Source organism: Oryctolagus cuniculus, chromosome 7, assembly GCF_051225735.1.
Source record: "Oryctolagus cuniculus isolate XC-2025 breed Fujian yellow rabbit chromosome 7, ASM5122573v1, whole genome shotgun sequence".
Lineage (NCBI taxonomy): Eukaryota > Metazoa > Chordata > Mammalia > Lagomorpha > Leporidae > Oryctolagus > Oryctolagus cuniculus.
Window position 1 is genome coordinate 82,164,289 of NC_142873.1, and position 12,582 is coordinate 82,176,870.

Consider the following 12,582-nt stretch of genomic DNA (forward strand, 5'->3'; position numbering starts at 1 on the left):
CAGAGATTCCTGGAAGTCCTCAGCCCTTTGTTTGCTGTCTCTTCAATGAGTGCTCTCTTTTATAATTCCACAGGAACGAATGCCAGAATTCAAAATTCCAACAAGCCCAGAAAATGTATCAGGTATTTCTTTCCAGAACGGAAGTGCTTTGTCTTTGACCGGCCCACAAATGATAAAAATCTCTTAGCCCGTATGGACAAAGTGCCAGAAGATCAACTGGAATTGAACTTCAAGGAGCAGTCAGAAAAATTCTGCTCTTACATCTTCACACATGGGAAGACCAAGACCCTGAGACAGGGAATCATTGTCACTGGAAATCGTGAGTTTCCTCTGTGTCAAACACGACTTTCTCTAGATCAGTGTGTGATGAAGCTGTGATTCTTCTGTGGGCTTGTCAATCATTTCATTTGTTTCTGTATAGGAATACAGAGAAGGAGATGCTCCTACCACACCTACAAATGATGTTTCTTAGTTAAATTTTCCCTAAGTTGGGATTTACTGAGGTATTATTTATCTCTTGAAAGGAACACACATATGACGCAAGCAAGTAAAAAAATACTATTATAGACAAACCTGCATATGAGAAATCCTATAGGATAAGAGTTTTTCAGTGCGAAGCACAAAAGGTTGCAGGAATTTAAACCAGTCAGAAGATAAACAATAGGTGGTAATCCAATGAAAGCTCATCAAGAGTTTAAAAAAAAAATTAAACTTGTTCGGCACCATGGCTTACTTGGTTAATCCTCCACCTGTGGCACCGGCATCCCATATGGGCACCATATTCCCAGTTGCTCTTCTTCCTGTCCAGCTTTCTGCTGTGGCCTGGGAGTGCAGTGGAGGATGGCCCAGGTCCTTGGGTCCTGCACCCGCATGGGAGACCAGGAGGAAGCACCTGGCTCCTGGCTACGGATAAGCGCAGCTCTGGCCATAGCAGCCATTTGGGGAGTGAACCAATGGAAGGAAGACCTTTCTCTCTGTGTCTCTCTCTCACTGTCTAAAACTCTACCTGTAAAATAAATTTAAAAAAATTAAACCTAAACCCACTACAGGGATGGCTTCATGGACATATGACTGGTCAGTCACAGGGTCCCCATGCTAATATCAGCTCGTACTTAGTACAACATGCTGGGTGGCTGGTACTAAACTCCAGAGGATATTTTTAATAAGTGGGCTAGCATTTTATTTGGAATGAGAACACACAAATTATGTGATTTTCCTAATGTAATAAATTTTTACTTTATTTAAATGGAGAAGTATTTTTCTAGAAACCTCTAAGTGATATTACTTATAATCAATTATTTAATTTTGAATATTTGTGAATTTGTGAGCCATAGTAGAAAGGGTGAATAGAATCAAGAACCATGTTATAACTCAGAGAAGGATTCAGAGAGTAAGATGGGAAAGGAAGAATAGAAGAAAAAACCAGAGGGGGAAGAGAGAAGAAAAGGAGGAAGAAGGGAAGGAGGAGGAGCAGGAAAAGAACACTTCAAGATAAGTAGAATGGTTTTGATGTTTGGGATGCTGATTCATAAACCCTGTGAAAACAATGAATGTGAACTATCTGTTTATTCCCTAAAATTATGCGTTAATCAGGGCTGGGCAGTTTGGTGGAGATGTACATAGACACCATCAACAGCGGAGCCGTCCCTTGCTTGGAGAACGCAGTGACGACTCTGGCCCAGCATGAGAATGCTGCAGCCGTGCAGAAGGCAGCCGAGCACTACAGCAGGCAGATGGCCCAGCGACTGGTGCTCCCCACAGACACGCTCCAGGAGCTGCTGGACCTGCACGCAGCCTGTGAGAGGGAAGCTATTAAAATCTTCATGGAGCACTCCTTCAAGGATGACAACGGGGAATTCCAGAAGAACCTTTTGGTAAACATCTGAACATCTATCCTTGCCAGCGACAGCCTTTCTAGATGACACCTAAAGTCTGTCTTTTCACCCTGTGATCATCCCCCTACCATAGTAGAAGGCATCCTGATTCTAGAGAATGAAAGAGCTCTGTGGACTACAGGTCAGCCTTTTTCTAAAGGACAGACACTTTATTTATTTATTTATTTTTTGGTGCTGCAAAATAAATCATGAGTTTAGTGGTTTTAAACAGATAACTATCACACAGTTATGTTTGCCAGACATGCATGTCAGGGTGTCTAGGTCCTCTGCTATTGTAGACAGACTGAAAGAAGGTGTCAAATGGGTTTGGTCCTCAAATAAAGAATAAGGGAACCCCTCCATCTTTAAACTAGTTATGTTGCATCAAATATTTCTCTTGTTTCTAATTTCTCTGGTTTCCTTTTCTGACATCAACTAGAAAAGACTATTTTTAAGAGTTCATTAAAAAAAAGAGTTCATGTAATTGGATAAAGTCAGATACATTTTGATCCATTGTTAAGTTAACTTGTGCTATCTATCATGATCTAAACATGAGAGTAACAGCCATCATATTCTCAGACCCAGGGAATATGAGGGATATGGACACGAAAAGTAGAGAAGTTTATGGAAAATCTTAATTCTATTGACAACAGGTACCTTCATTAAAAATTCATCTTTATATTTATCTAGACCTGATCTTAAAAAGCCAAAAAAAAAAAAAAAGCCCTCAATTTGTCATGAGGAAACCCAGTTGGATTATAACTTTCAAGTATAAACAAAAATTATTTTTCTACCTATTCATACATATTTAAGCCATCATCAAAGAATCCATAAGGGGTTCAAAAGTTGGTTCAAAATGTACCTAAACAATTAGTGAAATATTAATCGCATTTATTCTTATAACTTCATATTTCTGTCCATAGCAATCCATATGCTCTGAGGAAATTTTAATTGCAGTCAAAATTCACCTTTCTGTTGTTAGTCTTGGTGACCAGGCCACTGTTAATCTTATTATTTATTAAAGGACCACAGAGTTCAGGGCTTCTGACCCTCATTTACAGATATTGAGCCTGGGCCTCTCCCCCATGAGAAATACGTGGCTTTGCAAAGGTGAAACAGGCAATGACCAGAAGTAACAGTGAAGTAAGTCTCCTGACTGCAGGTCCACTCTTTGTTCTGGTCCACTCTGAGGCCGTCCAAATCCTCCTGCCACGTGTATCACAGGTGGACCTTCCCTGCTACTCATTCCTTTCTAATGTGTGAACCTACGTTTCCCTGGCAGGAAACCACAGAGCAGAAAAAGGAAGAGTTCCTGCTGCAGAATGAAGAGGCCTCTGTCAAATACTGCCAGGCTGAGCTTACACGGCTCTCAGCGTCCCTGATGGAAAGTATTTCAAGAGGAGTTTTCTTTGTGCCTGGAGGCCACCGTCTCTACTTAGAAGCAAGAAAAAGGATTGAAGAGGAGTTTGAGCTGGTGCCCAGGAAGGGAGTGAAGGTGAGGAACAGGGGGGAGAGTTGGTCAACTGAGTAGAGTTGTGGGATCTTTGGTGCTTGTTTTGAAAATGAGGACCACAGCATCGCGGTGGAGGGAAACATTTGCTATGGTCTGGATATTAGTCCTCCAGGGTTGAATGTTCAAGATTTGTCCTCGCCCTCATTGTGGACACATGAGAGATGGTGAGAACTTGGGAAATGGAGCCTAGTGGGAGTTTTTTAGTTCATCAGGGGCTGACTTCAGTGGAGATTAAGGTTGTAGTTCTCATGGGACTCTGAGTTAGTTATAATGAGATTAATTTGTTAAAAAAAAAAAATGGGACTGGCCCCTGAATCACTCTCTGGCTCACTTTCTGGCAATTTATTCTACACATTTCATTGTGATACTACACTGTGTAAGAACCAGAGCAATGTTAGTCAGAGCCATATTCAGGCTGGTGCTGACCCCTTGAACCTTCAGACTGTGAGCTAAATAAACCTCTATAAAACAGCTCACTTCAAGGATTGTTAAAATCATGGAAAACAGCATACTGGAGCAGTATTTTGACATTTTAAGTGTTTTAAAATCCATATATAGTTATGTATGCCTAGGTAAACTAGAAATATTTCTTCTCAGAGAGCATCTGGACTCAGAAATCTTTGTGTGATAATCATTTCTTTCCCTCCCTCCCTCCCTCCCTCCCTCCCTTCCTTCCTTCCTTTCTTTAATAAATCAAAGGATGGACTTTAGGTTTAGTGAGGAAAAATATTCTCAAAATGATTATGATCTTATCTTGGGTGGACAAATTCATATTAATTAAATATGGCACAGATATGTTTATTATAGTGGTGTGCACTGATAGTAGTAATGATGATGATGATGACTATCATGACATTCACTCTCTATACCAAGTATAGTTTTATATTATTTTATTAGATTATGAATTTAATTCTCAGAATCCTATAAATCAGATAGTAACATCATCCTCATTATACAGGTAGGAAACATGATGCATAGAAAAGCTAATAATTTGCATTTAATTACTCACTTAACAAATAGCAGGTTTGACAAGGTTGTTTTATCTACTTGACCACTAGACATTCATTCTTTTTTCTTTTTTTCAAATTTTTTCTGTTTCTATAATGATTGTACCCATTTGCATTCTCCCAATGGTTGTGTAAGGGTTCTTTTTCTCCACATTCTCACCAACATTTGTTAAATTTTGAAAGACAAATCATAGCCATTATTTTTTTAAAAAATACAGATTTATTTTTATGTATTTGAAGAGTAACAGGGAGCATTTTCTCAAGCGTCTGTTGGTCATTTGAACTTCTGCTCTCAGAAAATGCCTATTCAAGTCCTTTGCCTATATCTTAACAGATTTTTGTTGTTGTTGTTGAATATCTTAAGCTCTTTATAGATTCCAGATGTTAACTTTTTATCTGTTGTGTAGTTTGCAAATATTTCTCCTATTCTGTCACTTGCCTCTTCACTTTGCTGAGTGCTTCTTTGGCAGTACAGAAGCTTCTCAATTTGATGTAATCCCATTTGTCAGTTTGGACATGGATTACTTTTGCTTCTGGGATATTTTCTAAAAAGTCTTTGCCTATTCCAAGGTCTTGCAGTGTTTCACCAATATGCTCTAGTAATTTGTTGGTATCGGGTTGTAGATTTAAGTCTTTAAGTATTTGATCCATTTCCAGTGGATTTTATGTAAGCTACGTGTCCAATTTCATATGTTGGCACACAGAAATCCAGTTTTCTCAGAATCATTAGTTGGAGAGACTGTCCTTGCTCCAAGGATTGATTTTAGCCCCTTTGTCAAAGATAAGCTGGTTGTAGATGTGTGGATTGATTTCTGGAGTTTCTATTTTGTTCCATTGGTCTACATATCTGTTTTTGTGCCAGTACCATAATGTTTTGATTATAACTGCCCTGTAGTATGTCTTGAAATTTATTGTTGTGATGCCTCTTGCTTTGTTTTTGTTGTATAAGATTGCTTTAGCTATTCAGGATATCTTATGATTCCATATGAATTTTAGCATCATTTTTTTGGAGATCTTTGTAGATTGTCCTTGGTATTTTGATTAAATTCTCATTGACCCTATAAATGGCTTTTGGTAGTATCAACATTTTTTGATGTTCTTTCTTTCAATCCATAAACACAGATGGTTTTTCTGTTTTTTGGAGCTTTCTTTTATTTCTTCCTTTAACATTTTGTAATTTTCATTATAGAGATTTTTTTATATCTTTGGTTAAATTTATTCAAAGGTATTTGATAACTTTTTAGCTATTGTGAATGGGACTAATCTTAAAAGTTCTTTAACTGCCATAGTATTGTCTGTGTATACAAAGGCTGTTGATTTTTGTGTGTTGATTTTATATCTTGCCACTTTACCAAACCCTTTTATTGATCTGACAGTCTCAGTGGAGTCTTTTGGATCCCCTATATATATAAAATCTAGTCATTTCCAAATATGGAAGATTTTATTTGCCCCTTGCAAATTTGTATTTTTTTTTCTTGCTTAATGGCTCTGGCTTAAACTTCCAGGACTATATTAATAGCAATGGTGAGAGTGGCCATCCTTGTCTGGTTCTGGATATTATGGGAAATGCTTCCAACTTTTCCCCATTCAGTAGGATGCTGGCTGTGGTTTTGTTAAAAATTGCCTTGACTGTGTTGAAGAATGTTCCTTCTATACCCAATTTACTTAAGGTTTTCATCATAAAGGATGTTGTATTTTATCAAATGATTTCTGTGCATCTGTTGATCTAACCATCTGGTTTCTGTTCTTCAGTCTGCTAATGTGATGTATCACATTTATTGATTTGCGAATGTTGAACCATACCAGAGTTAAACTACACTTGGTTTGGGTGAATGATCTTTCTGATGTGTTGTTGGATTTGATTAGTTAATATTTTGTTGAGGATTTTTGCATCCATGTTCATCAAGGATATTAGTCTATAGTTCTCTTTCTCTGTTGTATGTTTTTCAGGTTTAGAAATTAAGGTAATACAGGCTTCATAGAATGAGTTTGGGAGGAGCCCCTCCCTTTCAATTGTTTTTAATATCTTGAGAAGAATTGGAATTAATTCTTCTTTATATGTCTGGTAGAATTTAGCTGTGAAGACATCTGGTCTTGGTCTTTTCTTTGTTGGGAGGGTCTCTATTAATGATTCAGTCTTTGGCTTGGTTGTGGGTATGTTTAGGCTTTCTATGCATTAATGACTCAATTTTAGAAGATTGCATGTGTCTAGGAATCTATCCATTTTTTCTAGGTTTCACAATTTGTTGGCATACAGCTCTTTGTAGTAATTCCTGATGAATCTTTTTATTTCTTTGGTATCTGTTGTTACATTTCCTTTTTCATCTCTTTTCATCTCTTATTTTATTGAATTGGGTCTTCTCTGTATTTTTTTTGTTAGTTGGGCCAATGGTGTGTCAATTTCAATTATTTTTCAAAAAGCAAGCTCTTCATTAGAATGATCTTTTGTATTGAATTTTGGTATCATATTGTTTATTTCTTCTCTAGATGATTATTTCTTTTATCCTACTAATTTGGGGTTTTGTTGTTTTTCTAGGACCTTGAGCAGCATTCACAGCTCATTTATTTGGTATCATTTCAATTTCTTGATGTATGCAACAATTGCTATAAACTTCCCTCTTAAATTTTCTTTTGTTGTATCTTATAAGTTTTGATATAACGTATTGTTGTCTTCATTTGGTTCCAGAAATTTTTTGATTTCTCTTTTGATTTCTTCCATGACCCACTGTTCATTCAGGAACATGTTGTTTAGTCTCCATGTGTTCTCAAATGGTCTAGAGATTCTTGAGCTGTTGATTTCCAGCTTCATTCCATTGTGGTCAGAGAAGATGCAAAGTATGATTTCAATTTTTTTTAATTTGCTGAGACTTGCATTATGGCCTAGCATATGTTCTATTCTATAGAAAGATCTATGCACTGATGAGAAGGATGTATATTTTTCTTTTTCTTTTTTTTAACTTTTATTTAATGAATATAAATTTCCAAAGTACAGCTTTTGGATTACAATGGCTTTACCCCCCCATAACTTCCCTCCCACCTGCAACTCTCCCCTCTCCCGCTTCCTCTCCCATTCCATTCAATCAAGTTTCATTTTCAATTATCATTATATACAGAAGATCAATTTAGTATATATTAAGTAAAGATTTCAACAGTTTGCACCCACACAGAAACACAAAGTGTAAAATACTATTTGAGTACTAGTTATAGCATAAATTCACAAGGTACAGCACATTAAGGGCAGAGATCCTACATGAGGAGTAAGTGCACAGTGACTCCTGTTGTCGACTTAACAAATTGACACTCTTGTTTATGGCATTAGTAATCACCCTAGGCTCTTGTCATGAGTTGCCAAAGCTATGGAGGCCTTTTGAGTTCCCTGACTTTGATCTTCTATAGACAGCCGTGGTCTGGGCTCTGCAGTGTTAACTTTTCCCAGTGATGAGATGACATTTGTGAAGAGTGGACGGCTGCTGTGACAGAGAACCATTTGAAAGCATTGGAAGAAGAATTGGTTTGACCTGTGGTCAGATGGCCACCTGATCTATTACGATGACGAGACTGGGCTGAGTGTTGAGGATAAGGTCCACATGCCAGCGGATGGCATCAAAATCTGTATGAAACAGCAATGTCGGGACATCCAGCCTCCAGATGGGAATGCAAGACTGCCTGCTGCAGATCATTTGCCGAGATGGAAAAACAATGTCATCGTGCAGAAAGCTCAGATGATTGGTTGGCCTGGAAATTTACACTGCAGGATTCTAGGACAAACACAGCTTACGTGGGCTCCTCAATCCTGTCTGAAGAGAGAGCTGTGGCTTCCTCCTGACCTCCCTACACATCCTATGCTGTGGCAATCCCTGAGTAGGCTTATGGCTCCAGTACCTATAGGGGCACTTACCCAGTAGGAACTCAAGTTGTCTATGCTGCGAATGGGCAGGCATACGCTGTGTGTACCCGTATGCTAGACATTACAGAGGGCAGCCCACCAACCAAGTCCTCATTCGTGAGTGGGATCGAGACAACGACAGTGATCTGGTGCTGGGCATGCCCTAGGGTCCCTGTTCTAGGTCTTCTAGAGCCCTCGAGCCTTCAGACCTTGGTGTGCATAGCTTCTGTTAACCCTGTGTACAATAATACAATTTGCAGGGATTTTTCTGTTTCTGACAGATTTTTAAAATAATGGCATTAATAGTCCTTTTGAAAGTAGCAACCTGATAATTCTAACTAATCCACATAAATATCAGAGAGAAGGAGGGTTTGCAGCACATGTAGGAGGGCCAGCCTGTGCATTGGTGGGGTGCTGTGGCTGTCCACGGAGTGCTGGGATGCCCAATGGCCAGGAGAGACTCCTGTCATAGATAGGAGGAGGGGTCTGGCCAAGTGAGAGGCCTGCTCCAATTTCCGCCCTGCCCTGCCCTGCCGGGCCAGGCCTTGTGTTTTTGCTCCTGAGCTACAGGTGGTAAAGGAAGTGTGAGACATTGTATTTTGAGCTCCCCAGTGTGTGAAGCCTTGGCAAGCCCACCATCATCCTCCCTCTCTGTCAAATACTCATTTTCCAGTACCATGGAACATGTGCTTCAGCCACTCTTGTCATGAGTTGCCAGGGCTATGCAGGCCTTTTGAGTTCGCTGACGCTGATCTTATATAGACAAGGTCATAGTCAAAGTGGAAGTTCTCTCCTCCCTTCAGAGAAAGGTACCTCCTTCTTTGATGACCTGTTCTTTCCACTGGGATCTCACTTGCAGAGATCTTTCATATGGGGGTTTTTTTTTCCAGAGTGTCTTGGCTTTCCATGCCTGAAATACTCTCATGGGCTTTTTTGCCAGATCCGAATGACTTAAGGGCTGATTCTGAGGCCAGAGTGCTGTTTAGGATATCCGCCATTGTATGAGTCTGCTGTGTATCCTGCTTCCCATGTTGGATCGTTCTCTCCTTTTTAATTCTATCAGTTAGTATTAGCAGACACAAGTCTTGCTTATGTGATCCCTTTGGCTCTTAGTCCTATGATTATGATGAATTGTGAACAGATATTGATCACTCGGACTAGTGAGATGGCATTGGTACATGCCACCTTGATATACATTTTTCAACTGTGGGGTGAAAATATCTGTAGATTTCAGTTAGGTCCATTTGGTCCATTTACATTCAAGATGACTATTAATAGGTAATGACTTGGCCTTGCAATTTTTCCATAAATATTCCTATTGTTTACTTTGGATTTCCTTTGTACTTTTATTGTCAGATTTCCTGCCTTCAAATTCTTCCATAATAATGACCATGTTTCTGTGTTTTTCTGTGTAGCACATCCTTAAACATCTTTTGACAGGCTTAATGAGTGGTTACACATTCTTTCGATTTCTGTTTGTTATGGAAGATCTTTATTTCATCTTAATTCATAAATGAAAGCTTTGCAGAGTACAGTATTCTGTGTTGACAGTTTTTTCTCTTAAAACTTGGGACTACATCTTGCCATTCTCCTCTAGCCTGTACGGTTTCTGGTGAGAAGTCAGCTGTGAGTCTAATTGGAGATCCTCTAAAAGGAATCTGGTGTTTCTCTCATGCACATTTTAGAACTTTTTCTCTGTTTTACTGTGGAAAGTTTGACAACAATAGGTTGTCGTGAAGATCTTTCTGGTCATATCTATTAGAAGTTCTTTGTGCTTCATATACTTGGATGTTTCTTTCTATCTCCAAATTCGGAAATTTTCTGTAAGTATTTCACTAAATAGGCTTTCTAGGCAATTCTCTCCTTCCATGACTTCAGAAACTCATAAGGCCTCTTTGTTGGGTTGTTTGATAGTCTAACATAAATGTCCAACACTAGTTTTTGAGTTTTCTAATTTTTTTTGGTCTGAAAGATTGCCAAAGATTTGTCTTGTAGCTCAGATATTCTTTTTTCTGTCTCACCAAGTCTGTTGTTATGGCTATCCACCGCATTTCTTTTTTATTTGATCTGTTGAATTCTTTATTTCTAATCTTTCATTGTTATTTCTCTTTAAAGTCACAATTTCATAGCGAAATTTTTCATTCTTGTCATGCAGGGTCTTAGTCCACCCAAACGAGGATGGACTGGGTCTGAAGAAAGGTAAGTGCACCGCTCACCCATTCCCCAGCCCCCCAATTCCAGGGACAGTCAGACGCAGCGGGGAGTCAAGTTGAGTAAGCAAGAACTCATTTATTGCACGCGTAGCAAAACCTTTTAAAGCACAAACCTGCAGAGTCACTGGGGCAGGGCATAAGGACCAACCAATTACTTAAAAGGTCATTTTATGGGGCGATTTTTTACAGGACCAGCCATATGTCTGTACATTTATCATCAGTTGTCACCTCCCCTGGTGCTGCGCAGCCAATCAGCTTTGGTGGTAAACAACTTTGGGTACCGCCCACCTTATTTGGGCACCATCTTTGAATTGCCTCATGTGCCTAATTTCCCTGCAGGTGCCATCTTTGAATTGCCCCGTGTGCCTAATTTCCCCAAAATGGCATGTATGGTTTTCTTTAGTTTATTGATTTGCTTCTGATTGCTTTTTCTTTTATTTAATGAATGTAAATTTCATAGGTACAACTTTTGGAATATAATGCTTCATCCCCCCAAACCCACCCTTCCACTCCCACTCCCATCCCACCTCCTACTCCCTCTCCCATCCCATTCTTCATTAAGATTTATTTTTACTTCTCTATATATACAGAAGACCACTCTATACTAAGTAAAGATTTCAATGGTTGGCACCCCCCCCCCACACACACACAACATATAAAGTATTGTTTGAGAACAAGCTTTGCAGTTAATTCTCATAGTACAATTCATTAAGTACAGAGATTCTACATTGGGAGTAAGTGCACAGTGACTTCTACTGTTAATTTAACAACTGACACTCTTATATATGACATCAGTGATCACCCAAGGGTCTTGACATGAGCTGCTAAGGCTGTGAAAGCCATTTGTGACACAAACGCTGTCATTATTTAGCCAAGGCCATAAGCAAATTGGAAGTTATCTCTTTCCTTCAGAGAAAAGTACATCCTTCTTTGATGGCCCCTTCTTTTCACTGGGGTCTCACTCACAGAGATCCTTCATGTAGGATATTTTTTTCCATGGTGTTTTGGCTTTCCATGCCTGAAATGCTCTTGTGGGCTTTTCAGCCAGATCCAAAAGCCTTAAGGACTGATTCTGAGGTCAGAGTTCTGCTTAAAGTGATTGTCATTCTGAGTCTGCTGTGTGGACGGCTTCCCATATTGGATATTCCCTCCTTTTTAATTCTATCTACTATTATTACCATGCACTTCATGCTATTTATATGATCTGTTTAACACTTAATCCTATTTATATGTTCACTTTAACAGTTAATATGATCACTTTAACAATTAGGATGGCATTTTTAGCACCAATTTTGATATTTAGATTCCCATGATAAGTTTTTAAACTGTACTCTTAGAATTAAGTCACTAGGATTTTATGCAGAAAAATAGAGCTTTACAGTTAAAAACTTCCTGCTCCCTCTCTTGTTCCCCCTCTTATTTTTATTGAGATCTATTTTCAATTGACTTTATATACATATGATTAACTCTATGTTAAGCGAAGAGTTCAACAGACAGTATGTAGAAGAGAAAAACTAAAAAACTGTTACTTGACAGTAAATACAAGGACTGGTCAAGTCATTGCTTCTCAAAGTGTCAATTTCACTTCAACAGCTTTCATTTTAGGTGCCCTGTTGGTTCTCACAGATCAGGGAGAACATATAGTATTTGTCCCTTTAGGACTGGCTTATTTCAGTAAGTATGAAATTTTCCAGCTTGATCCATTTTGTTGGAAATGGCTGGATTTCATTTTTTTTTTACCACTGTGTAGTATTCCATGGTGTGCATATCCCATAATTATTTATCCAGTCTTCTGTTGATGGGCATTTAGGTTGATTCCATGTCTTAGCTATTGTGAATTGAACTGCAATAAACATGGAGGTGCAGATAGCTTTTTCTCTAGGGTAAATTTATAAGAGTGGGATGGCTGGGTCGTATGGTAGGTCTATATTCAGATTTTTGATGTATCTCCATATTGTCTTAAATAGTGACTTTACCAGTTTGCCTTCTCACCAACAGTGGATTATGGTACCTTTTTCCCTACATCCTCTCCAGCATTTGTTGTTTGTTGATTTCTGTATGAAAGTCATTCTAGGGGCTGGCACTGTGG

The 12,582-nt window shown here is 38.8% G+C and overlaps 2 protein-coding genes and 1 pseudogene across 8 annotated transcripts in view; 2 read left to right on the forward strand and 1 right to left on the reverse strand.

The window, feature by feature from the left end:
• The window catches only part of LOC100346985 (guanylate-binding protein 7), a 144,718-nt gene that overhangs the window by 121,470 nt on the left and 10,666 nt on the right, over positions 1–12,582 (forward strand). For all 5 annotated transcript variants that reach the window (XM_070078099.2, XM_089300429.1, XM_089300430.1 and 2 more), the window contains exons 6-8: positions 74–319; positions 1,594–1,874; positions 3,157–3,369. In XM_070078099.2, coding sequence (XP_069934200.2) covers positions 74–319; positions 1,594–1,874; positions 3,157–3,369 — 740 coding nt within the window. The remainder of the gene's footprint in view (positions 1–73; positions 320–1,593; positions 1,875–3,156; positions 3,370–12,582) is intronic.
• Positions 1–12,582, reverse strand: part of LOC138850611 (guanylate-binding protein 7) — a 121,982-nt gene that overhangs the window by 13,753 nt on the left and 95,647 nt on the right. The gene's annotated exons all lie outside the window — the stretch shown is intronic.
• LOC138850615 (pleckstrin homology domain-containing family B member 2 pseudogene) lies at positions 7,711–8,447 on the forward strand (annotated as a pseudogene).